A 27,928-nucleotide genomic window follows, 5' to 3' on the forward strand; every position below is an offset into this window, starting at 1 on the left:
ATGTTATATAGTCTCTACATGTTATATAGTCTCTCTCTACATGTTATATAGTCTCTCCCTACATGTTATATAGTCTCTCTCTACATGTTATATAGTCTCTCTCTACATGTTATATAGTCTCTCTACATGTTATATAGTCTCTCTCTACATGTTATATAGTCTCTCTACATGTTATATAGTCTCTCTCTACATGTTATATAGTCTCTCTCTACATGTTATATAGTCTCTACATGTTATATAGTCTCTCTCTACATGTTATATAGTCTCTATCTACATGTTATATAGTCTCTCCTACATGTTATATAGTCTACATGTTTATAGTCTCTCTCTACATGTTATATAGTCTCTCTCTACATGTTATATAGTCTCTCTCTACATGTTATATAGTCTCTCTCTACATGTTATATAGTCTCTCTCTACATGTTATATAGTCTCTCTCTACATGTTATATAGTCTCTCTCTACATGTTATATAGTCTCTCTCTACATGTTATATAGTCTCTCTACATGTTATATAGTCTCTCTCTACATGTTATATAGTCTCTCTCTACATGTTATATAGTCTCTCTCTACATGTTATATAGTCTCTACATGTTATATAGTCTCTCTCTACATGTTATATAGTCTCTCTCTACATGTTATATAGTCTCTCTCTACATGTTATATAGTCTCTCTCTACATGTTATATAGTCTCTCTCTACATGTTATATAGTCTCTCTCTACATGTTATATAGTCTCTCTCTACATGTTATATAGTCTCTCTCTACATGTTATATAGTCTCTCTCTACATGTTATATAGTCTCTCTACATGTTATATAGTCTCTCTACATGTTATATAGTCTCTCTACATGTTATATAGTCTCTCTCTACATGTTATATAGTCTCTCTCTACATGTTATATAGTCTCTCTCTACATGTTATATAGTCTCTCTCTACATGTTATATAGTCTCTCTCTACATGTTATATAGTCTCTCTCTACATGTTATATAGTCTCTCTACATGTTATATAGTCTCTCTCTACATGTTATATAGTCTCTCTCTACATGTTATATAGTCTCTCTCTACATGTTATATAGTCTCTCTCTACATGTTATATAGTCTCTCTCTACATGTTATATAGTCTCTCTCTGCATGTTATATAGTCTCTCTCTGCATGTTATATAGTCTCTCTCTACATGTTATATAGTCTACATGTTATATAGTCTACATGTTATATAGTCTACATGTTATATATAGTCTCTCTCTACATGTTATATAGTCTCTCTCTACATGTTATATAGTCTCTCTACATGTTATATAGTCTACATGTTATATCTCTCTCTACATGTTATATAGTCTCTATCTACATGTTATATAGTCTCTCTCTACATGTTATATAGTCTCTCTCTACATGTTATATAGTCTACATGTTATAGTCTCTCTCTACATGTTATATAGTCTCTCTCTACATGTTATATAGTCTCTCTCTACATGTTATATAGTCTCTCTACATGTTATATAGTCTCGCTCTACATGTTATAGTCTCTACATGTTATATAGTCTCTCTCTACATGTTATATAGTCTCTCTACATGTTATATAGTCTACATGTTATAGTCTCTCTCTACATGTTATATAGTCTCTATCTACATGTTATAGTCTCTCTCTACATGTTATATAGTCTCTCTCTACATGTTATATAGTCTACATGTTATAGTCTCTCTCTACATGTTATATAGTCTCTCTCTACATGTTATATAGTCTCTCTCTACATGTTATATAGTCTCTCTCTACATGTTATATAGTCTCTCTCTACATGTTATATAGTCTCTCTCTACATGTTATAGTCTCTCTCTACATGTTATATAGTCTACATGTTATAGTCTCTCTACATGTTATATAGTCTCTCTCTACATGTTATATAGTCTCTCTCTACATGTTATATAGTCTCTCTCCATGTTATATAGTCTCTCTCTACATGTTATACAGTCTCTCTCTACATGTTATACAGTCTCTCTCTACATGTTATACAGTCTCTCTCTACATGTTATATAGTCTCTCTCTACATGTTATATAGTCTCTCTACATGTTATATAGTCTTTCTCTCTACATGTTATATAGTCTCTCTGCATGTTATATAGTCTCTCTCTACATGTTATTAGTCTCTCTCTACATGTTATATAGTCTCTCTCTACATGTTATATAGTCTCTCTCTACATGTTATATAGTCTCTCTCTACATGTTATATAGTCTCTCTCTACATGTTTGTATAGTCTCTCTCTACATGTTATATAGTCTCTCTCTACATGTTATATAGTCTCTCTACATGTTATATAGTCTACATGTTATATAGTCTCTCTCTACATGTTATATAGTCTCTCTCTACATGTTATATAGTCTCTCTCTACATGTTATATAGTCTCTCTCTACATGTTATATAGTCTCTCTCTACATGTTATATAGTCTCTCTCTACATGTTATATAGTCTCTCTCTACATGTTATATAGTCTCTCTCTACATGTTATATAGTCTCTCTCTACATGTTATATAGTCTCTCTCTACATGTTATATAGTCTACATGTTATATAGTCTCTCTCTACATGTTATATAGTCTCTCTCTACATGTTATATAGTCTCTCTCTACATGTTATAGTCTCTCTCTACATGTTATATAGTCTACATGTTATAGTCTCTCTACATGTTATATAGTCTCTCTCTACATGTTATATAGTCTCTCTCTACATGTTATATAGTCTCTCTCTACATGTTATATAGTCTCTCTCTACATGTTATACTGTCTCTCTCTACATGTTATACAGTCTCTCTCTACATGTTATATAGTCTCTCTACATGTTATATAGTCTCTCTACATGTTATATAGTCTCTCTACATGTTATATAGTCTCTCTCTACATGTTATATAGTCTCTCTCTACATGTTATATAGTCTCTCTACATGTTATATAGTCTCTCTCTACATGTTATATAGTCTCTCTCTACATGTTATATAGTCTCTCTACATGTTATATAGTCTCTCTCTACATGTTATATAGTCTCTCTCTACATGTTATATAGTCTCTCTACATGTTATATAGTCTCTCTCTACATGTTATATAGTCTCTCTCTACATGTTATATAGTCTCTCTCTACATGTTATATAGTCTCTCTCTACATGTTATATAGTCTCTCTCTACATGTTATATAGTCTCTCTCTACATGTTATATAGTCTCTCTCTACATGTTATATAGTCTCTCTCTACATGTTATATAGTCTCTCTCTACATGTTATATAGTCTCTCTCTACATGTTATATAGTCTCTCTCTACATGTTATATAGTCTCTCTCTACATGTTATATAGTCTCTCTCTACATGTTATATAGTCTCTCTCTACATGTTATATAGTCTCTCTCTCCATGTTATATAGTCTCTCTCTACATGTTATATAGTCTCTCTCTACATGTTATATAGTCTCTCTCTACATGTTATATAGTCTCTCTCTACATGTTATATAGTCTCTCTACATGTTATATAGTCTCTCTCTGCATGTTATATAGTCTCTCTACATGTTATATAGTCTCTCTCTACATGTTATATAGTCTCTCTCTACATGTTATATAGTCTCTCTCTACATGTTATATAGTCTCTCTCTACATGTTATATAGTCTCTCTCTGCATGTTATATAGTCTCTCTCTACATGTTATATAGTCTCTCTCTACATGTTATATAGTCTCTCTCTACATGTTATATAGTCTCTCTCTACATGTTATATAGTCTCTCTCTACATGTTATATAGTCTCTCTACATGTTATATAGTCTCTCTACATGTTATATAGTCTCTCTACATGTTATATAGTCTCTCTACATGTTATATAGTCTCTCTACATGTTATATAGTCTCTCTCTACATGTTATATAGTCTCTCTCTACATGTTATATAGTCTCTCTCTACATGTTATATAGTCTCTCTCTACATGTTATATAGTCTCTCTCTACATGTTATATAGTCTCTCTCTACATGTTATATAGTCTCTCTCTACATGTTATATAGTCTCTCTCTACATGTTATATAGTCTCTCTCTACATGTTATATAGTCTCTCTCTACATGTTATATAGTCTCTCTCTACATGTTATATAGTCTCTCTCTACATGTTATATAGTCTCTCTCTACATGTTATATAGTCTCTCTCTACATGTTATACAGTCTCTCTCTACATGTTATATAGTCTCTCTACATGTTATATAGTCTCTCTGCATGTTATATAGTCTCTCTCTACATGTTATATAGTCTCTCTACATGTTATATAGTCTCTCTACATGTTATATAGTCTACATGTTATATAGTCTCTCTCTACATGTTATATAGTCTCTCTCTACATGTTATATAGTATCTCTCTACATGTTAGTCTCTCTCTACATGTTAGTCTCTCTCTACATGTTATATAGTCTACATGTTATATAGTCTCTCTCTACATGTTATATAGTCTCTCTACATGTTATATAGTCTCTCTACATGTTATATAGTCTACATGTTATATAGTCTCTCTCTACATGTTATATAGTCTCTATCTACATGTTATATAGTCTCTCTACATGTTATATAGTCTCTCTCTACATGTTATATAGTCTCTCTCTACATGTTATACAGTCTCTATCTACATGTTATACAGTCTCTCTACATGTTAGTCTCTCTCTACATGTTATACAGTCTCTCTCTACATGTTATACAGTCTCTCTCTACATGTTATATAGTCTCTCTACATGTTATATAGTCTCTCTACATGTTATATAGTCTCTCTACATGTTATATAGTCTCTCTACATGTTATATAGTCTCTCTACATGTTATATAGTCTCTCTACATGTTATATAGTCTCTCTCTACATGTTATATAGTCTCTCTACATGTTATATAGTCTCTCTACATGTTATATAGTCTCTCTCTACATGTTATATAGTCTCTCTCTACATGTTATATAGTCTCTCTCTACATGTTATATAGTCTCTCTCTACATGTTATATAGTCTCTCTCTACATGTTATATAGTCTCTCTCTACATGTTATATAGTCTCTCTCTACATGTTATATAGTCTCTCTACATGTTATATAGTCTACATGTTATATAGTCTCTCTCTACATGTTATATAGTCTATCTACATGTACAGTAAGTGTTGCTAGATAAGTGTCTGCTATTTGACTGAAATGTAAATATTAAAATGTATATATTCTCCATGTTCCCATGACCTTATGTAAAAACCTACCCAGGAGTCACTTCAAGCATGTGGAAGTGCATTGACATGTTGTGTTTGACCTGGTCAGAAGGTATACAGGATATATTATTGCCGGTCCGTGTTTCCATTATGTAATCTAAACATCGCAGGTCCTCACCATTAGAGTCCTGGCTACGTTGCAGCCCAGTGTACCAGCTCCCAGCAGCAGACACTTAGTAGAAGTCACTTTGTCCAGATTCAGAGAAGGTACTAGCCTCCAGCGCATCAACTTCAGGTTGAGATCCACCGAGGACTCTGCAAGTCTGGTGTGTTACAGATACAGAACGTTAGATAGTCTGGTGTGTTACAGATACAGAACGTTAGATAGACTGGTGTGTTATAGATACAGAACGTTAGATAGACTGGTGTGTTACAGATACAGAACGTTAGATAGTCTGGTGTGTTACAGATACAGAACGTATGTTATATAGATAGACTGGTGTGTTACAGATACAGAACGTTAGATAGTCTGGTGTGTTACAGATACAGAACGTTAGATAGTCTGGTGTGTTACAGATACAGAACGTTAGATAGTCTGGTGTGTTACAGAACGTTATATAGTCTGGTGTGTTACAGAACGTTAGATAGTCTGGTGTGTTACAGATACAGAACGTTAGATAGTCTGGTGTGTTAGAGATACAGAACGTTAGATAGTCTGGTGTGTTACAGATACAGAACGTTAGATAGTCTGGTGTGTTACAGATACACACGTTAGATAGTCTGGTGTGTTACAGATACAGAACGTTAGATAGTCTGGTACATGTTACAGATACAGAACGTTAGATAGTCTGGTGTGTTACAGATACAGAACGTTAGATAGTCTGGTGTGTTACAGATACAGAACCTTAGATAGTCTGGTGTGTTACAGATACAGAGTCGTTAGATAGTCTGGTGTGTTACAGATACAGAACGTTAGATAGTCTGGTGTGTTACAGATACAGAACGTTAGATAGACTGGTGTGTTACAGATACAGAACGTTAGATAGACTGGTGTGTTACAGATACAGAACGTTAGATAGTCTGGTGTGTTACAGATACAGAACGTTAGATAGTCTGGTGTGTTACAGATACAGAACGTTAGATAGTCTGGTGTGTTACAGATACAGAACGTTAGATAGTCTGGTGTGTTATAGATACAGAACGTTAGATAGACTGGTGTGTTACAGATACAGAACGTTAGATAGTCTGGTGTGTTACAGATACAGAACGTTAGATAGTCTGGTGTGTTATAGATACAGAACGTTAGATAGTCTGGTGTGTTACAGAACGTTAGATAGTCTGGTGTGTTACAGATACAGAACGTTAGATAGACTGGTGTGTTACAGATACAGAACGTTAGATAGTCTGGTGTGTTACAGAACGTTAGATAGTCTGGTGTGTTACAGATACAGAACGTTAGATAGACTGGTGTGTTACAGAACGTTAGATAGTCTGGTGTGTTACAGATACAGAACGTTAGATAGTCTGGTGTGTTACAGATACAGAACGTTAGATAGTCTGGTGTGTTACAGAACGTTAGATAGTCTGGTGTGTTACAGAACGTTAGATAGTCTGGTGTGTTACAGAACGTTAGATAGTCTGGTGTGTTACAGATACAGAACGTTAGATAGTCTGGTGTGTTATAGATACAGAACGTTAGATAGTCTGGTGTGTTACAGATACAGAACGTTAGATAGTCTGGTGTGTTACAGATACAGAACGTTAGATAGTCTGGTGTGTTACAGATACAGAACGTTAGATAGTCTGGTGTGTTACAGATACAGAACGTTAGATAGTCTGGTGTGTTACAGATACAGAACGTTAGATAGTCTGGTGTGTTACAGATACAGAACGTTAGATAGTCTGGTGTGTTACAGATACAGAACGTTAGATAGTCTGGTGTGTTACAGATACAGAACGTTAGATAGACTGGTGTGTTACAGAACGTTAGATAGTCTGGTGTGTTACAGATACAGAACGTTAGATAGTCTGGTGTGTTACAGAACGTTAGATAGTCTGGTGTGTTACAGATACAGAACGTTAGATAGTCTGGTGTGTTACAGATACAGAACGTTAGATAGTCTGGTGTGTTACAGATACAGAACGTTAGATAGTCTGGTGTGTTACAGATACAGAACGTTAGATAGTCTGGTGTGTTACAGATACAGAACGTTAGATAGTCTGGTGTGTTACAGATACAGAACGTTAGATAGTCTGGTGTGTTACAGATACAGAACGTTAGATAGTCTGGTGTGTTACAGATACAGAACGTTAGATAGTCTGGTGTGTTACAGATACAGAACGTTAGATAGTCTGGTGTGTTACAGATACAGAACGTTAGATAGACTGGTGTGTTACAGATACAGAACGTTAGATAGTCTGGTGTGTTACAGATACAGAACGTTAGATAGACACTAGATGATGTAACCCCCTTCTGATTGGTTGATTTATTGTACCTCTTTGGGTCCATACATTCACTGAGGTTGACCATCCGGGGTCCCATGGCTCCTTTAGGGTTCTTCTCCCATCCTACATTCTTTGGACACGCTGAGGGAACAGAACGCAAAGACTGTTGATAATGACAGCGTATTGATTAGAGTTTACTATTGATTATTGGAGACTGTTGATAATGACAGAGTATTGATTAGAGTTTACTATTGATTATTGGAGACTGTTGATAATGACAGAGTATTGATATAATTTTCCCTCGTGGGGACCGGCAAAATGTCCCCACTTGTCCACCTTTTCCTTGGTTTACTCTCCCTGTGAGTACTTCTGGTAATCACAAGGATAGTTAAACAAACAAACACACACTTCTAAACTAAAGCAGATTCTGGAGAAAAGAGGATAATAAACAAATGACTAGCCAGAGTGAGTCAGAGAGAGGACTCTCCACAGAGATGGGGCTGAGTCAGAGAGAGGACTCTCCACAGAGGTGGGGCTGAGTCAGAGAGAGGACTCTCCACAGAGGTGGGGCTGAGTCAGAGAGAGGACTCTCCACAGAGGTGGGGCTGAGTCAGAGAGAGGACTCTCCACAGAGATGGGGGCTGAGTCAGAGAGGACTCTCCACAGAGATGGGGGCTGAGTCAGAGAGAGGACTCTCCACAGAGATGGGGGGCTGAGTCAGAGAGGACTCTCCACAGAGATGGGGGCTGAGTCAGAGAGAGGACTCTCCACAGAGATGGGGCTGAGTCAGAGAGAGGACTCTCCACAGAGATGGGGGGCTGAGTCAGAGAGGACTCTCCACAGAGATGGGGGCTGAGTCAGAGAGAGGACTCTCCACAGAGATGGGGGCTGAGTCAGAGAGAGGACTCTCCACAGAGATGGGGGCTGAGTCAGAGAGACTCTCCACAGAGATGGGGGCTGAGTCAGAGAGAGGACTCTCCACAGAGATGGGGGCTGAGTCAGAGAGAGGACTCTCCACAGAGATGGGGGCTGAGTCAGAGAGAGGACTCTCCACAGAGATGGGGGGCTGAGTCAGAGAGAGGACTCTCCACAGAGATGGGGGGCTGAGTCAGAGAGAGGACTCTCCACAGAGATGGGGGGCTGAGTCAGAGAGAGGACTCTCCACAGAGATGGGGGCTGAGTCAGAGAGAGGACTCTCCACAGAGGTGGGGCTGAGTCAGAGAGAGGACTCTCCACAGAGGTGGGGCTGAGTCAGAGAGAGGACTCTCCACAGAGGTGGGGCTGAGTCAGAGAGAGGACTCTCCACAGAGGTGGGGCTGAGTCAGAGAGAGGACTCTCCACAGAGGTGGGGCTGAGTCAGAGAGAGGACTCTCCACAGAGGTGGGGCTGAGTCAGAGAGAGGACTCTCCACAGAGGTGGGGCTGAGTCAGAGAGAGGACTCTCCACAGAGATGGGGCTGAGTCAGAGAGAGGACTCTCCACAGAGATGGGGGGCTGAGTCAGAGAGAGGACTCTCCACAGAGATGGGGGCTGAGTCAGAGAGAGGACTCTCCACAGAGATGGGGCTGAGTCAGAGAGAGGACTCTCCACAGAGATGGGGGGCTGAGTCAGAGAGAGGACTCTCCACAGAGGTGGGGCTGAGTCAGAGAGAGGACTCTCCACAGAGATGGGGCTGAGTCAGAGAGAGGACTCTCCACAGAGGTGGGGCTGAGTCAGAGAGAGGACTCTCCACAGAGGTGGGGCTGAGTCAGAGAGAGGACTCTCCACAGAGATGGGGCTGAGTCAGAGAGAGGACTCTCCACAGAGGTGGGGCTGAGTCAGAGAGAGGACTCTCCACAGAGATGGGGCAGAGTCAGAGAGAGGACTATCCACAGAGGTGGGGCTGAGTCAGAGAGAGGACTCTCCACAGAGGTGGGGCTGAGTCAGAGAGAGGACTCTCCACAGAGGTGGGGCTGAGTCAGAGAGAGGACTCTCCACAGAGATGGGGCTGAGACAGATAGATTCTTCAAGCTCCGTCAAGTTGATTGTTGATCTTTGCTAGACAGCCATTTAAGGTCTTTCCATAGATGTTCAAGTCAAAACTAGGCCACTCTGGAACGTTCAATGTCGTCGTGGTAAGTAACTCCACTGTTTGGCCTTGTGTTTAAGGTTATTGTCCTGCTGAAAGGTGAATTCATCTCCCCAGTGTCTGGTGGAAAGCAGACTGAACCAGGTTTTCCTCTAGGACTATAACATTTCTTCCTTTTTTTTAACTCCCTCGTCCTCTCCAATGACAAGCATACCCATAACATGATGCAGCCACCACTATGCTTGAAAATATGAAGAGTGGTGCTCAGTAATGTGTTGTGTTGGATTTGCCTCAAACACAACACTTTGTATTCAGGACATAAAGTTAATTTCTTTGTCACAATTCTTTGCAGGATTTACTTTAGTGTCTTATTACAAACAGTATGCATGTTTTGGAATATGTAGTATTCTGTACAGTCTTCCTTCTTTCCACTCTGTCATTTAAGTTGGTATTGTGGAGTAACTTCAATGTTGTTGATCCATCCTCAGTTCTCCTGTCACAGCCATTAAACTCTAACTGTTTTAAAGTCACCATTGGCCTCATGGTGAAATCCCTGAGCGGTTTCCTTCCTCTCCGGCAACTGAGTTAGGAAGGACGCCTGTATCTTTGTAGTGACTGGGTGTATTGATACACCTTCCAAAGTGTCATTAATAACTTCACCATGCTCAAAGGGATATTCAATGTCTGCTTTTTGGGGGGGGGACCAATTTACCAATAGATGCCCTTCTTTGCTAGGCATTGGAAAACCTCCCTGGTCTTTGTGGTTGAATCTGTGTTTGAAATTCACTGCTCGACTGAGGGACATTACATATAATTGTACAGTCGTGGCCAAATGTTTTGAGAATGACACAAATATTAATTTCCACAAAGTTTGCTGCTTCAGTGTCTTTAGATATTTATTTAAAATGTTACTATGGAATAATGAAGTATAATTACTAGCATTTCATAAGTGTCAAAGGCTTTTATTGACAGTTACATTAAGTTGATGCAAAGAGTCAATATTTGCAATGTTGACCCTTCTTTTTCAAGACCTCTGCAATCCGCCCTGGCATGCTGTCAATTAACTTCTGGGCCACATCCTGACTGATGGCAGCCCATTCTTGCATAATCAATGCTTGGAGTTTGTCAGAATTTGTGGGTTTTTGTTTGTCCACCTGCCTCTTGAGGATTGACCACAAGTTCTCAATGGGATTAAGGTCTGTGAAGTTTCCTGGCCATGGATCCAAAATATCGATGTTTTGTTCCCCAAGCCACTTAGTTATCACTTTTGCCTTATGGCAAGCTGCTCCATCATGCTGGAAAAGGCATGGTTCGTCACCAAACGGTTCCTGGATGGTTGGGAGAAGTTGCTCTCGGAGAATGTGTTGGTACCATTCTATATTCATGGCTGGTGTTCTTAGGCAACATTGTGAGTGACTTTGTGAAAATTAATATTTGTCTCATTGTCAAAACTTTTGGCCACAACTGTATGTGTGGGGTACATAGGGTAGTCATTCAAAAATCATGTTAAACACTATTATTGCACACAGAGTGAGTCCATGCAACTTACTATGTGACTTGTTAAGCAAATGTTTACTCCTGAACATATTCAGGCTTACCATAACAAAGAGGGGTTGAATACTGATTGACTGAAGACATTTCAGCTTTTCATTTTAATTCATTTGTAAACATTTCGAAAAACATAAATCCACTTTGACATTATGGGGTATTATGTGAAGATCAGTGACACAACATCTAAATGTAATCAATTTTAAATTCAGGCTAGTAACACAACAAAATGTGGAAAAGGTCAAGGGGTGTCAATACTTTCTGAAGGCTCTGTAGAGTTCTACTTTTGAAGAGGGCCCCATAGAGCCTTGGTCAACAATGGTGCACTATGTCAAGATGCGAATAGTGCACCGTTTGGGATATTGAGCCGATCAAACCCCACCAAGGGAGAGGTGGTGGTATCCGCATTAACATTTAAATCCCTCTCCCCAGTCTTCCTTTCCCCATCCCTCGCTCTCTCGCCTCCCCGCCTCCCCATCCCTCGCTCTCTCGCCTCCCCGTCTCTCGCTCTCGCCTCCCCATCCCTCGCTCTCTCGCCCCCCCGTCCCTCGCTCTCGTCTCCCTCGCCTCCCTGTCTCATCTCCCCATCCCTCATCTCCCCATCCCTCATCTTCCTTTCCCCATCCCTCGTTCCCGTCTCCCCATCCCTCGTTCCCGTCTCCCCATCCCTCGTTCCCGTCTCCCCATCCCTCGTTCCCATCTCCCCATCCCTCGTTCCCATCTCCCCATCCCTCGTTCCCGTCTCCCCATCCCTCGTTCCCGTCTCCCCATCTTCCTTTCCCCATCCCTCATCTCCCCATCCCTCGTTCCCATCTCCCCATCCCTCGTTCCCGTCTCCCCATCCCTCGTTCCCATCTCCCCATCCCTCGTTCCCATCTCCCCATCCCTCGTTCCCGTCTCCCCGTTCCCATCTCCCCATCCCCTTCCCTCCCCGTTCCCATCTCCCCATCCCTCGTTCCCGTCTCGTTCCCATCCCCCATCTCCGTCTCCCCATCCCCGTTCCCATCTCCCCATCCCTCGTTCCCATCTCCCCATCCCTCGTTCCCCTCCCGTTCCCATCTCCCCATCCCTCGTTCCCATCTCCCCATCCCTCGTTCCCGTCTCCCCGTTCCCATCTCCCCATCCCTCGTTCCCGTCTCCCCGTTCCCATCTCCCCATCCCTCGTTCCCATCTCCCCGTTCCCTCGTTCCCATCTCCCGTCTCCCCGTTCCCATCTCCCCTCCCTCGTTCCCATCTCCCCTTCCCGTTCCCATCTCCCCATCCCTCGTTCCCGTCTCCCCCCTCGTTCCCATCTCCCCATCCCTCGTTCCCATCTCCCCATCCCTCGTTCCCATCTCCTCCCTCGTTCCCATCTCCCCATCCCTCGTTCCCATCTCCCCATCCCTCGTTCCCATCTCCCCGTTCCCATCTCCCCATCCCTCGTTCCCGTTCCCATCTCCCCATCCCTCGTTCCCGTCTCCCCGTTCCCATCTCCCCATCCCTCGTTCCCATCTCCCCATCCCTCGTTCCCATCTCCCATTCCGTTCCCGTCTCCCCATCCCTCGTTCCCGTCTCCCGTTCCCATCTCCCCATCCCTCGTTCCCCTGTCCCCGTTCCCATCTCCCCATCCCTCGTTCCCATCTCCCCATCCCTCGTTCCCATCTCCCCATCCCTCGTTCCCATCTCCCCTTCCTCGTTCCCTTCTCCCCATCCCTCGTTCCGGTTCCCCGTTCCGTTCCCATCTCCCCATCCCTCGTTCCCATCTCCCCATCCCTCGTTCCCATCTCCCCATCCCTCGTTCCCATCTCCCCTTCCTCGTTCCCGTCTCCCCTTCCCTCGTTCCCATCTCCCCTTCCCTCGTTCCCATCTCCCCTTCCCTCGTTCCCATCTCCCCATCCCTCGTTCCCATCTCCCCTTCCCTCGTTCCCGTCTCCCCTTCCTCGTTCCCGTCTCCCCTTCCCTCGTTCCCATCTCCCCTTCCCTCGTTCCCGTCCCCTCCCCTTCCCTCGTTCCCGTCTCCCCATCCCTCGTTCCCGTCTCCCCATCCCTCGTTCCCATCTCCCCATCCCTCGTTCCCATCTCCCCGTTCCCATCTCCCCATCCCTCGTTCCCGTTCCCATCTCCCCATCCCTCGTTCCCCTCTCCCCATCCCTCGTTCCCATCTCCCCTTCCCTCGTTCCCATCTCCCCATCCCTCGTTCCCATCTCCCCATCCCTCCCCATCTCCCCATCCCTCGTTCCCATCTCCCCTTCCCTCGTTCCCATCTCCCCTTCCCTCGTTCCCATCTCCCCATCCCTCGTTCCCGTCTCCCCATCCCTCGTTCCCATCTCCCCATCCCTCGTTCCCATCTCCCCTTCCTCGTTCCCATCTCCCCTTCCCTCGTTCCCATCTCCCCTTCCCCGTTCCCATCTCCCCTTCCCTCGTTCCCCCTCATCCCTCGTTCCCTCGTTCCCCTCTCCCCATTCCTCGTTCCCATCTCCCCATCCCTCGTTCCCGGTTCCCTCGTTCCCGTTCCCATCTCCCCATCCCTCGTTCCCATCTCCCCATCCCTCGTTCCCATCTCCCCATCCCTCGTTCCCATCTCCCCATCCCCCGTTCCCATCTCCCCATCCCTCGTTCCCATCTCCCCTTCCCTCGTTCCCATCTCCCCATCCCCCGTTCCCATCTCCCCATCCCCCGTTCCCCCATCCCTCGTTCCCCCATCCCTCGTTCCCGTCTCCCCATCCCTCGTTCCCGTCTCCCCATCCCTCGTTCCCATCTCCCCTTCCCATCTCCCCTTACCTCATCTCCTCATCCCTCGCTCTCTCCTGTCCTCCAGATAAAAAGGCCAAGCTTTGTATATTTTCTCAGCCTCGTGGCTCCGCAGAGCGGGAACGGTGGGATGTGTGCGTGTCTTTACCTGCACTGACAGACTGCTCAGGGATCGGTAGTTTGACCTGGAACACGATGCTGTGCTGAATGTTCCTGCTGCCCTGAAGAGTCCTGTCTCTGAAACACAGCACCTCCACCACATCTAGTTGGGAGCCCCTGGTACGTACGTACAAACAAACAAACACACACACACACACACACACACACAGAGAGAGAGAGAAATGCTAACACGTAGATATCTCCATATCATAGTGTTTACATTAGCTTGACATGCTGTACAGGTCAAAACGCCTTGTAGGAACATACCTCATAACTTCGCAACACAGCCAAGCGTTTATCTAGCTAATATTAACAATTTACAATAATAATTATTACTAACAGCTTAGTCATGCACAGGAAAGGAAGAGAGAGGTGTACTGGAATATAGAGGCGGATTGGTGCTCATCCCTTCCTGGTACAGGATCACTCACACTGTGCTTGTCAGTATCACTTTGCGTAAGCTAGTGTGGGGATTTACCATTCGCTGGTTATGAGAAACAGAACATTCCAATTTCAAGACATAATATAATATTAGCGACATATAACTGACTATAATAGCCTGTTAGTTATAACTACATATACAGGGGAGGGATGTGTTCTATAACAACCTGTTAGTTATAACTAGTGGAATATACAGGGGAGGGATGTGTTCTATAATAACCTGTTAGTTATAACTAGTGGAATATACAGGGGAGGGATGTGTTCTATAATAGCCTGTTATAACTAGTGGAATATACAGGGGAGGGATGTGTTCTATAACAACCTGTTAGTTATAACTACATATACAGGGGAGGGATGTGTTCTATAATAACCTGTTAGTTATAACTAGTGGAATATACAGGGGAGGGATGTGTTCTATAATAACCTGTTAGTTATAACTAGTGGAATATACAGGGGAGGGATGTGTTCTATAATAACCTGTTAGTTATAACTAGTGGAATATACAGGGGAGGGATGTGTTCTATAATAACCTGTTAGTTATAACTACATATAGAGGGGAGGGATGTGTTCTATAATAGCCTGTTAGTTATAACTACATATACAGGGGAGGGATGTGTTCTATAATAACCTGTTAGTTATAACTACATATAGAGGGGAGGGATGTGTTCTATAATAGCCTGTTAGTTATAACTACATATACAGGGGAGAGATGTGTTCTGTAATAACCTGTTAGTTATACTGGGGAGGGAAGTGTACTCATCCCCTCCCGGTAGTGTGGGATGTGATTGGTGATGTTATGATTGGAACTTTCGTTATTTACCATTTGCTGGCTAGGAGAAACAGCAGATTCCTCAGAGGCCATCCAGGATGCTGGGGCAGAGTGCAGGGGTCATACACACCCACGGTTACCTGCAACATTAACAAAGCATATTTGACCTAACCTTTAAACCAGGAAGTCTCATTGAGGCCAAAATACCGCTTTTCTAAGGGAGACTTTACACAAGAGGATTGTGGATTGTGCCAAGAAACATCCGTGACTTCATAGAGACCTTACCTGAATGAACCAGGAAGTGAAGTGCAAAGTCAAGACATGTATAAAATAATAAACACCCACACGCACAGTGTAATGTTTATTGTGCCATTAAATCTAACCAGCAATATAGGACATCCTTATCAGCATATTGATAGTCCAGTCTTACTCCACAGTGAGCAAAGAAGAGTATGTACAGGTCAAATCAAAATAAAGGAAACATCAGGAAATGAGGGTTCTGGTACCTCTGGTACGGTGTGGGGTGCATTTTCCTGGCATGAATTAGGTCTACTCAACCCCTTAGAGGGCAAGGTGAACTAGCCTGGCTACCCACGCAACCCCTTAGAGGGCATGGTAAACTAGCCTGGCTACCCACTCAACCCCTTAGAGGGCATGGTAAACTAGCCTGGCTACCCACTCAACCCCTTAGAGGGCAAGGTAAACTAGCCTGGCTACCCACTCAACCTCTTAGAGGCATGGTAAACTAGCCTGGCTACCCACTCAACCCCTTAGAGGGCAAGGTAAACTAGCCTGGCTACCCACTCAACCCCTTAGAGGGCAAGGTAAACTAGCCTGGCAACCCACTAGGTCACTCAACCCCTTAGAGGGCATGGTAAACTAGCCTGGCTACCCACTCAACCCCTTAGAGGGCAAGGTAAACTAGCCTGGCTACCCACTAGGTCTACTCACCCCTTAGAGGGCATGGTAAACTAGCCTGGCTACCCACTCAACCCCTTAGAGGGCATGGTAAACTAGCCTGGCTACCCACTCAACCCCTTAGAGGGCATGGTAAACTAGCCTGGCTACCCACTCAACCCCTTAGAGGGCATGGTAAACTAGCCTGGCTACCCACTCAACCCCTTAGAGGGCATGGTAAACTAGCCTGGCTACCCACTCAACCCCTTAGAGAGCAGGGTAAACTAGCCTGGCTACCCACTCAACCCCTTAGAGGGCAAGGTAAACTAGCCTGGCTACCCACTCAACCCCTTAGAGGGCATGGTAAACTAGCCTGGCTACCCACTCAACCCCTTAGAGGGCAAGGTAAACTAGCCTGGCTACCCACTCAACCCCTGAGAGAGCATGGTAAACTAGCCTGGCCACCCACTCAACCCCTGTAGAGGGCAAGGTAAACTAGTCTGGCTACCCACTCAACCCCTTAGAGGGCAAGGTAAACTAGCCTGGCTACCCACTCAACCCCTTAGAGGGCATGGTAAACTAGCCTGGCTACCCACTCAACCCCTTAGAGGGCATGGTAAACTAGCCTGGCTACCCACTCAACCCCTTAGAGGGCAAGGTAAACTAGCCTGGCTACCCACTCAACCCCTTAGAGGGCAAGGTAAACTAGCCTGGCTACCCACTCAACCCCTTAGAGGGCAAGGTAAACTAGCCTGGCTACCCACTCAACCCCTTAGAGGGCATGGTAAACTAGCCTGGCTACCCACTCAACCCCTTAGATGGCAAGGTAAACTAGCCTGGCTACCCACTCAACCCCTTAGAGGGCAAGGTAAACTAGCCTGGCTACCCACTCAACCCCTTAGATGGCAAGGTAAACTAGCCTGGCTAACCACTCAACCCCTTAGATGGCAAGATAAACTAGCCTGGCTACCCACTCAACCCCTTAGAGGGCAAGGTAAAGTTAAGTTCATGGTGAGTCGTAACCCAAAGGGTAAAAACGTCAATAAATACACGGCCATTCTGGGTGATCACCTTCAATGGCAAGATCAAACTATCCTGATGGGAGTGGTCTCTTCCAGGATGATAAACGCCCCATCCCAAGGACACCAATGGTCTCTTCCAGGATGAGATAAACGCCCCCATCCCACAGGGCAAGAGTGGTCTCTTCCAGGATGACACGCCCCCATCCCACAGGGCATAGTGGTCTCTTCCAGGATGACAACGCCTCCCCCCATCCCACAGGGCATAGTGGTCTCTTCCAGGATGACAGACGCCCCCATCCACAAGACACCAGTGGTCTCTTCCAGGATGACAACACCCCCATCCACAGGACACCAGTGGTCTCTTCCAGGATGACACGCCCCCGGCTGGGTCCCACAGGACACCAGTGGTCTCTTCCAGGATGACAAAGATGAGGCCTGGAATTAAGTTCATGGTGAGTCAACTATGACAGACAAAATGACAAGAAAACAAAATCCAGAAAATCACATTCTGGGTGATCACCTTTTTAAATTAGATATTTTCTGGATTTTTTTCTCTTCTCATTTTGTCTGTCATAGTTGAAGTGTCCTTCCAGGATGAAATTACAGCCCCTCATCTTTTTAAGTGGGAGAACTTGCACAATTGGGGGCTGACTAAATCCCTTATTTTGACCCACTGTGTGTTCCAGGAGCGTGTTTCCTTTATTTTGGCAGTTAAGGTCTTATTACAGGGTACTCTGTTTTAAGTGGGAGAACCTGCACTTCTTGAGATCTGACTAAAGAACAGTTTTTGCCCCACTGTTTTAACGTGTTTCTTTATTTTAGGCCATTCATAATCAGTCTGACAAGGCTCTTAGCCTGTGAGGCTGATGAAGGTTAATGAACCCTAACCGTTGGTAATAAAAACCAAACTATTTATTTTTCCACCGTTACCATTGTTACAAAAAACGGCCTAACTTTTTCTTTTTGTTTAAAACTCCCAGACGTACTCTATTGTACCACAATGTTTCCATCCAAATGGCGATTCAATTATTATTTTTTTTAAACAACTTAAACAGTGGTGTTTTTCCACCATCACAGAATCAGTGAGTGATAACGTGGCGAAAACAAAATGTACTCTTCAGCTTTTCATGTTTTGAATAAAAGTCCCCCCTCAAAAATACAAATGTAAAAGTCTAATGTGTTTCCATACCGAGTGTTATGTCACAAAAAAAAAAAACTGTTCTTGGCACGTGCCCTCCAGCCAACATCTCTCACATACAGATATAATGGAGAAGAGCAAGAATCATTTTTAATTTGTCAAACGGACAGTCGAGCATCTATCACCAGAATAAGACCCTGTGAAGTAGATCGTAACTTATCTCACTGTAGCCTAATAAACTGCATGGTTTCCTGAGTCCTAGTGGGAGGACACACATCATATCATCCAACTTTACGACGATATGATGGTTAGGGCCCGAGTGGCGCAGGGGTCTAAGGCACTGCATCTCAGTGCAAGAGGTGTCACTACAGTCCTTGGTTCGATTCCGGTCTGTATCACATCCGGCCGTGATTGGGAGTCCCATAGGGCGGCACACAATCGGCCTAGCGTTGTCTGGATTTGGCCGGGGTAGGCCGTCATTGTAAAATAAGAATTTGTTTATAACTGACTTGTCTAGTTAAATAATCATTAAATAACATTTATTTTAATTTTATTTTTATTAAAAATGATTGGATCCATATTTGCACATAAAAGCGTTTCCACCGGCATTTCTCCCATAATTAATTTTACAGACACAAAAAGATCCCACCCATGTCGAACGAACATTTATAAAATGTTTCCTGTTTCCTGTTTCCAGCACAGCTGTGGTGAATGTGTATACTTTACTGCATAGGAACTGTGGATGGAAATGTGATTAATAATGACATAGAAATAGAGAAACAAGAACAGTCCTCTCCCATTACAGACACAACAAAAATGGGCCATTCTGATCAGGATAACTCTTTGCCCCGCAACGCCGCTACTGACCTTGTTGAGATTAGTGTTGAAGCTGTCCCAGTCTCGTAGCTGGGCCACCTGGACGGTATCCCCTGTGTACTTTATCAGGAAGTAAGGAACAGCCGAGGTCCCTGTTTCACCGCACAGACTGTCATAGGCTGCCTGTAAGGCTGAGGTCTGGAGGGAAGAGACAGGGTATAGGTCAACACACTGTCATAGGCTGAGGTCTGGAGGGAAGAGACAGGGTATAGGTCAACACACTGTCATAGGCTGAGGTCTGGAGGGAAGAGACAGGGTATAGGTCAACACACTGTCATAGGCTGAGGTCTGGAGGGAAGAGACAGGGTATAGGTCAACACACTGTCATAGGCTGCCTGTAAGGCTGAGGTCTGGAGGGGAGAGACAGGGTATAGGTCACCACACTGTCATAGGCTGAGGTCTGGAGGGGAGAGACAGGGTATAGGTCAACACACTGTCATAGGCTGAGGTCTGGAGGGAAGAGACAGGGTATAGGTCAACACACTGTCATAGGCTGCCTGTAAGGCTGAGGTCTGGAGGGGAGAGACAGGGTATAGGTCAACACACTGTCATAGGCTGAGGTCTGGAGGGGAGAGACAGGGTATAGGTCAACACACTGTCATAGGCTGAGGTCTGGAGGGGAGAGACAGGGTATAGGTCAACACACTGTCATAGGCTGAGGTCTGGAGGGGAGAGACAGGGTATAGGTCAACACACTGTCATAGGCTGAGGTCTGGAGGGGAGAGACAGGGTATAGGTCAACACAGTGTCATAGGCTGAGGTCTGGAGGGGAGAGACAGGGTATAGGTCAACACACTGTCATAGGCTGAGGTCTGGAGGGAAGAGACAGGGTATAGGTCAACACACTGTCATAGGCTGCCTGTAAGGCTGAGGTCTGGAGGGAAGAGACAGGGTATAGATCAACACACTGTCATAGGCTGAGGTCTGGAGGGGAGAGACAGGGTATAGGTCAACACACTGTCATAGGCTGAGGTCTGGAGGGAAGAGACAGGGTATAGGTCAACACACTGTCATAGGCTGCCTGTAAGGCTGAGGTCTGGAGGGAAGAGACAGGGTATAGGTCAACACACTGTCATAGGCTGAGGTCTGGAGGGGAGAGACAGGGTATAGGTCAACACACTGTCATAGGCTGAGGTCTGGAGGGAAGAGACAGGGTATAGGTCAACACACTGTCATAGGCTGCCTGTAAGGCTGAGGTCTGGAGGGAAGAGACAGGGTATAGGTCAACACACTGTCATAGGCTGAGGTCTGGAGGGGAGAGACAGGGTATAGGTCAACACACTGTCATAGGCTGAGGTCTGGAGGGAAGAGACAGGGTATAGGTCAACACACTGTCATAGGCTGCCTGGAAGGCTGAGGTCTGGAGGGGAGAGACAGGGTATAGGTCAACACACTGTCATAGGCTGCCTGTAAGGCTGAGGTCTGGAGGGAAGAGACAGGGTATAGGTCAACACACTGTCATAGGCTGCCTGTAAGGCTGAGGTCTGGAGGGAAGAGACAGGGTATAGGTCAACACACTGTCATAGGCTGCCTGTAAGGCTGAGGTCTGGAGGGAAGAGACAGGGTATAGGTCAACAGACTGTCATAGGCTGAGGTCTGGAGGGGAGAGACAGGGTAAAGGTCAACACACTGTCATAGGCTGAGGTCTGGAGGGGAGAGACAGGGTGTAGGTCAACACACTGTCATAGGCTGAGGTCTGGAGGGAAGAGACAGGGTGTAGGTCAACAGACTGTCATAGGCTGAGGTCTGGAGGGAAGAGACAGGGTATAGGTCAACAGACTGTCATAGGCTGAGGTCTGGAGGGAAGAGACAGGGTATAGGTCAACAGACTGTCATAGGCTGAGGTCTGGAGGGGAGAGACAGGTTATAGGTCAACACACTGTCATAGGCTGAGGTCTGGAGGGAAGAGACAGGGTATAGGTCAACAGACGGTCATAGGCTGCCTGTAAGGCTGAGGTCTGGAGGGGAGAGACAGGGTGTAGGTCAACACACTGTCATAGGCTGAGGTCTGGAGGGAAGAGACAGGGTGTAGGTCAACACACTGTCATAGGCTGAGGTCTGGAGGGGAGAGACAGGGTATAGGTCAACACACTGTCATAGGCTGCCTGTAAGGCTGAGGTCTGGAGGGAAGAGACAGGGTATAGGTCAACACACTGTCATAGGCTGAGGTCTGGAGGGGAGAGACAGGGTATAGGTCAACACACTGTCATAGGCTGCCTGTAAGGCTGAGGTCTGGAGGGAAGAGACAGGGTATAGGTCAACACACTGTCATAGGCTGAGGTCTGGAGGGGAGAGACAGGGTATAGGTCAACACACTGTCATAGGCTGCCTGTAAGGCTGAGGTCTGGAGGGAAGAGACAGGGTATAGGTCAACAGACGGTCATAGGCTGCCTGTAAGGCTGAGGTCTGGAGGGGAGAGACAGGGTGTAGGTCAACACACTGTCATAGGCTGAGGTCTGGAGGGGAGAGACAGGGTATAGGTCAACACACTGTCATAGGCTGAGGTCTGGAGGGGAGAGACAGGGTATAGGTCAACAGACTGTCATAGGCTGAGGTCTGGAGGGGAGAGACAGGGTATAGGTCAACAGACTGTCATAGGCTGAGGTCTGGAGGGGAGAGACAGGGTATAGGTCAACACACTGTCATAGGCTGAGGTCTGGAGGGAAGAGACAGGGTATAGGTCAACACACTGTCATAGGCTGAGGTCTGGAGGGGAGAGACAGGGTATAGGTCAACACACTGTCATAGGCTGAGGTCTGGAGGGAAGAGACAGGGTATAGGTCAACACATTGTCATAGGCTGCCTGTAAGGCTGAGGTCTGGAGGGAAGAGACAGGGTATAGGTCAACACACTGTCATAGGCTGAGGTCTGGAGGGTAGAGACAGGGTATAGGTCAACACACTGTCATAGGCTGAGGTCTGGAGGGGAGAGACAGGGTATAGGTCAACACACTGTCATAGGCTGAGGTCTGGAGGGGAGAGACAGGGTATAGGTCAACACACTATCATAGGCTGAGGTCTGGAGGGGAGAGACAGGGTATAGGTCAACACAGAACTACTAGGAATGATTTAGATCATCTCATGTCTGTGTGGGATATTATAATATATCTGTATCAAAGGAGACATCCAGTCTTTAACCTAACCTTCACTTCACCCCAGACTGTCTATATAGGAGACATCCAGTCTTTAACCTAACCTTCACTTCACCCCAGACTGTCTATATAGGAGACATCCAGTCTTTAACCTAACCTTCACTTCACCCCAGACTGTCTATATAGGAGACATCCAGTCTTTAACCTAACCTTCACTTCACCCCAGACTGTCTATATAGGAGACATCCAGTCTTTAACCTAACCTTCACTTCACCCCAGACTGTCTATATAGGAGACATCCAGTCTTTAACCTAACCTTCACTTCACCCCAGACTGTAGGAGACATCCAGTCTTTAACCTAACCTTCACTTCACCCCAGACTGTCTATATAGGAGACATCCAGTCTTTAACCTAACCTTCACTTCACCCCAGACTGTCTATATAGGAGACATCCAGTAATCAGCCGGTGATGGTCAAGCAATTAACTGTCAGGGGAAGACAGACACATCAGGGACGCAACTCTGCACGTCCTTATCCAAATTCCGAGGTGCATATTGAAGATATTGGAAGAACTGTCCACATTTACTTTTCGTCAGCCAATAAGATGAGGAGTCCTAACGAACAGCAAAAGCACTAGCCTATGTCAATCTACTATCCCCCATAGTACAAAAGTTGACCTATTCTATTCTGTGTGAGAAATACATAATCCAAACATAGTCTGGGACAGTTGTAGGTATGTGATAGATCCCAAACGAATACATCCACGAATATTTAAAAAAACGCAATGTGGCTGACACAACAAATGTTAATAAATGATTAGGTTATTTCTTCACATTATAAGCCCTGCTTAAATTAGGAAAGTTGAGAAATAAATATAGTAGGCCTAGCCTATAGAAAGCTGATGGGATACTCCTCTTTTTAGTAGAGGCCATCACTCTGTTTTCTCACACAATTTCATAGCCTATAGAAACGTTGCTCAACATGATCTCATGGAAGTGTTTGATTAGATGTTCCATTACATTTGCATTGATGTCAGAGTGATTAGAGGGACAATAGAGTGCGGAGTACCAGGCAGTCAGCAAGTTTGGCAGGCTACTGACGGCCGGCCGCCCAACAACCTGCCCGCTTGACCCTATCCCCTCCTCTCTTCTCCAGACCATTTCCGGAGACCTTCTCCCTTACCTCACCTCGCTCATCAACTCATCCCTGAGAGTCCCTCCCGTCTTCAAGAGAGCGAGAGTTGCACCCCTTCTGAAAAAACCTACACTCGATCCCTCCGATGTCAACAACTACAGACCAGTATCCCTTCTCTCTTTTCTCTCCAAAACTCTTGAGCGTGCCGTCCTTGGCCAGCTCTACCGCTATCTCTCTCAGAATGACCTTCTTGATCCAAATCAGTCAGGTTTCAAGACTAGTCATTCAACTGAGACTGCTCTTCTCTGTATCACGGAGGCGCTCCGCACTGCTAAAGCTAACTCTCTCTCCTCTGCTCTCATCCTTTAGACTTCCGATTTGAACCATCAGATCCTCCTCTCCACCCTCTCCGAGTTGGGCACCGCGCGCCCACGTGATTGCGTCCTACCTGACAGGTCGCTCCTACCAGGTGGCGTGGCGAGAATCTGTCTCCTCAACGCGCTCTCACCACTGGTGTCCCCCAGGGCTCTGTTCTAGGCCCTCTCTTATTCTCGCTATACACCAAGTCACTTGGCTCTGTCATAACCTCACATGGTCTCTCCTATCATTTACACAATTAATCTTCTCCTTTCCCCCTTCTGATGACCAGGTGGCGAATCGCATCTCTGCATGTCTGGCAGACATATCAGTGTGGATGACGGATCACCACCTCAAGCTGAACCTTTGATTCACGGTTTAACTCCATTGTTCCCAGAGCGCTAAGAACCAGGTGATTGACAACACCCTGAATTCTCAAAACATCCAGGCGGTGTCCCGTTCCTACATCATGCTCTACAACATCCCAGACTGTCTGTATGCCTCACACAGGAAGCGGCGCAGGTCCTAATCCAGGCACTTGTCATCTCCCGTCTTGATTACTGCAACTCGCTGTTGGCTGGGCTCCCTGCCTGTGCCATTTACAACTCATAAACCTTCCCAAGTTCTCTCACGTCACCCCGCTCCTCCGCTCTTCCATTATTACAAGACCATGGTGCTTTAGGCAAACCTCCAGGCTCTGATCAGGCCCTGGTTCATCCACCTCTGGCCTGCTCGCCTCCCTACCACTGAGGAAGTAAGTTCCCGCTCAGCCCAGTCAAAACAATGGTGGAACAAACTCCCTCACGACGCCAGGACAGCCAATCACCATACCTCTTCAAGGAATACCTAGGATAGGGTAAGTAAGGGTGTAATCCTTCTCTTCCCCCAAAAAAAAAAAGATTTAGATGCAAGTGGCTGTTCCACTGGATGTCATAGGTGTATGCACCAATTTGTAAGTCGCTCTGGATAAGAGCGCCTGCTAAAGAATAAATGTAAATGCTACTAATGACCATCAGCAGCATCAGAGCTTGGAGAAGCCTAGTTACCGTGACTAAACAGTCACGTGGAATTTTACTTCCTTTATGACTTGAGACCGCCGGTGTGGCGGTAATACAGTCCCCGCAACAGCCCTAATCCTTACTCATTTATGCATTTAAATATAATTCTTATTCATTTAACCCTTGTTGCAACCAGGTATTGTGAATTGTAAACATCCATACCTCAACCTAACCTACATTTCAACCCCAGACTGTCTGTATAGTCTTTCCTAGGATTGCAAGATTCCTGTAACTTTCCCCAAAATTCCTAGGATTTCCATAAATCCCGTATTCCTTCCTATTATTTATTTAGGGAAAACCTGGTAAGTTCGGGGAAGTAAAAAAAACACCCAGAATAATGGTTTGTGTTGAGGCGCTGACTAAAGGAGAATAAACTGTCAACTATCAACATAAAGGAGAATAAACTATCAACATAAAGGAGAATAAACTATCAACATAAAGGAGAATAAACTATCAACATAAAGGAGAATAAACTATCAACATAAAGGAGAATAAACTATCAACATAAAGGAGAATAAACTATCAACATAAAGGAGAATAAACTATCAACTATCACAATAAAGGAGAATAAACTATCAACTATCACAATAAAGGAGAATAAACTATCAACTATCACAATAAAGGAGAATAAACTATCAACTATCATAAAAGTGTGAAGGCACAGTGATGTGAAGGCATCAGGGATGTGAAGGCATCAGTGATGTGAAGGCACAGTGATGTGAAGGCACAGTGATGTGAAGGCACAGGGATGTGAAGGCATCAGTGATGTGAAGGCATCAGGGATGTGAAGGCATCAGGGATGTGAAGGCACATCAGGGATGTGAAGGCATCAGTGATGTGAAGGCATCAGGGATGTGAAGTCATCAGGGATGTGAAGGCATCAGGGATGTGAAGGCATCAGGGATGTGAAGGCATCAGTGATGTGAAGGCATCAGGCATCAGGGATGTGAAGGCATCAGTGATGTGATCAGTGATGTGAAGGCATCAGGGATGTGAAGGCACAGTGATGTGAAGGCACAGTGATGTGAAGGCACAGTGATGTGAAGGCATCAGGGATGTGAAGGCACAGTGATGTGAAGGCACAGTGATGTGAAGGCACAGTGATGTGAAGGCACAGTGATGTGAAGGCATCAGTGATGTGAAGGCACAGTGATGTGAAGGCATCAGGGATGTGAAGGCATCAGGGATGTGAAGGCATCAGGGATGTGAAGGCATCAGGGATGTGAAGGCATCAGTGATGTGAAGGCACAGTGATGTGAAGGCACAGTGATGTGAAGGCACAGTGATGTGAAGGCACAGTGATGTGAAGGCACAGTGATGTGAAGGCACAGTGATGTGAAGGCATCAGGGATGTGAAGGCATCAGGGATGTGAAGGCATGTGAAGGCACAGTGATGTGAAGGAATCAGGGATGTGAAGGCACAGTGATGTGAAGGCATCAGTGATGATCAGGGATGTGAGTGATGGAATCAGGGATGTGAAGGCAGGGATGTGAAGGCACAGTGATGTGAAGGCACAGAGATGTGAAGGCATCAGGGATGTGAAGGCATCAGTGATGTGAAGGAATCAGGGATGTGAAGGCACAGTGATGTGAAGGCACAGTGATGTGAAGGAATCAGGGATGTGAAGGCACAGGGATGTGAAGGCACAGTGATGTGAAGGCATCAGGGATGTGAAGGCACAGTGATGTGAAGGCACAGGGATGTGAAGGCATCAGGGATGTGAAGGCATCAGGGATGTGAAGGCACAGTGATGTGAAGGCATCAGGGATGTGAAGGCACAGTGATGTGAAGGCACAGGGATGTGAAGGTATCAGTGATGGTGAAACGTTCATAAATGCCCATTAAATTTTTGGAATTATGTTTATTTTGAAAGTTTATAGTTCAGGGAAGTAACCAGAATTTTTGCAATCCTAGTCCCAGTCCTTCCCCACATATGTGACAGTCACCTTGGTAACCTGGTTCAGCCCAGACTGACTCTGTGTTCCCCAACTGTCTGTGTTCCCCTACTGTCTGTGTTCCCCTACTGTCTGTGTTCCCCTACTGTCTGTGTTCCCCGACTGTCTGTGTTCCCCGACTGTCTGTGTTCCTCGACTGTCTGTGTTCCCCTACTGTCTGTGTTCCCCTACTGTCTGTGTTCCCCTACTGTCTGTGTTCTCCTACTGTCTGTGTTCCCCTACTGTCTGTGTTCCCCTACTGTCTGTGTTCCCCTACTGTCTGTGTTCCTCTACTGTCTGTATTCCCCTACTGTCCGTATTGTATTCCCCTACTGTCCGTATTGTGTTCCCCTACTGTCTGTATTGTATTCCCCTACTGTCTGTATTGTATTCCCCTACTGTCTGTATTGTATTCCCCTACTGTCTGTATTGTAGTCCCCTACTGTCTGTGTTGTATTCCCCTACTGTCTGTATTGTATTCCCCTACTGTCTGTGTTGTATTCCCCTACTGTCTGTATTGTAGTCCCCTACTGTCTGTGTTGTATTCCCTACTGTCTGTATTGTATTCCCCTACTGTCTGTGTTGTATTCCCCTACTGTCTGTGTTGTAGTCCCCTACTGTCTGTATTGTAGTCCCCTACTGTCTGTGTTGTATTCCCTACTGTCTGTATTGTATTCCCCTACTGTCCGTATTGTATTCCCCTACTGTCCGTATTGTATTCCCCTACTGTCCGTGTTGTAGTCCCCTACTGTCCGTATTGTAGTCCCCTACTGTCTGTGTTGTAGTCCCCTACTGTCTGTATTGTATTCCCCTACTGTCTGTATTGTATTCCCCTACTGTCTGTGTTGTATTCCCCTACTGTCTGTATTGTATTCCCCTACTGTCTGTATTGTATTCCCCTACTGTCTGTATTGTATTCCCCTACTGTCTGTATTGTATTCCCCTACTGTCTGTATTGTATTCCCCTACTGTCTGTATTGTATTCCCCTACTGTCTGTATTGTATTCCCCTACTGTCTGTATTGTATTCCCCTACTGTCTGTATTGTATTCCCCTACTGTCTGTATTGTATTCCCCT

General features: G+C 45.1%; 1 protein-coding gene and 1 long non-coding RNA gene across 18 annotated transcripts in view; one reads left to right on the forward strand and one right to left on the reverse strand.

Moving 5' to 3' along the window:
- Positions 1–27,928, reverse strand: part of atg7 (ATG7 autophagy related 7 homolog (S. cerevisiae)) — a 112,328-nt gene that overhangs the window by 78,531 nt on the left and 5,869 nt on the right. For both annotated transcript variants that reach the window (XM_052474234.1, XM_052474235.1), the window contains 5 exons: positions 19,268–19,414; positions 15,395–15,483; positions 14,123–14,250; positions 7,680–7,770; positions 5,363–5,507 (listed from right to left, as the gene is read on the reverse strand). In XM_052474234.1, the coding sequence (XP_052330194.1) occupies positions 5,363–5,507; positions 7,680–7,770; positions 14,123–14,250; positions 15,395–15,483; positions 19,268–19,414 (600 nt within the window). The remainder of the gene's footprint in view (positions 1–5,362; positions 5,508–7,679; positions 7,771–14,122; positions 14,251–15,394; positions 15,484–19,267; positions 19,415–27,928) is intronic.
- LOC127910440 (uncharacterized) lies at positions 19,386–22,137 on the forward strand. 16 transcript variants are annotated; one of them, XR_008074902.1, is made up of 10 exons: positions 19,421–19,588; positions 19,701–19,986; positions 20,037–20,148; positions 20,199–20,386; positions 20,437–20,598; positions 20,661–20,846; positions 21,309–21,420; positions 21,583–21,706; positions 21,757–22,030; positions 22,093–22,137. It is a non-coding gene; the product is annotated as an uncharacterized LOC127910440 (long non-coding RNA). The 16 variants fall into 16 exon arrangements; XR_008074892.1 differs by lacking the exon at positions 20,661–20,846 and having other exon boundaries at positions 20,249–20,386; positions 21,359–22,030; XR_008074897.1 differs by lacking the exon at positions 20,661–20,846 and having other exon boundaries at positions 19,421–19,562; positions 19,675–19,786; positions 20,087–20,148; positions 21,359–22,030.

This window comes from Oncorhynchus keta, chromosome 21 (assembly GCF_023373465.1).
Source record: "Oncorhynchus keta strain PuntledgeMale-10-30-2019 chromosome 21, Oket_V2, whole genome shotgun sequence".
Classification (NCBI taxonomy): domain Eukaryota; kingdom Metazoa; phylum Chordata; class Actinopteri; order Salmoniformes; family Salmonidae; genus Oncorhynchus; species Oncorhynchus keta.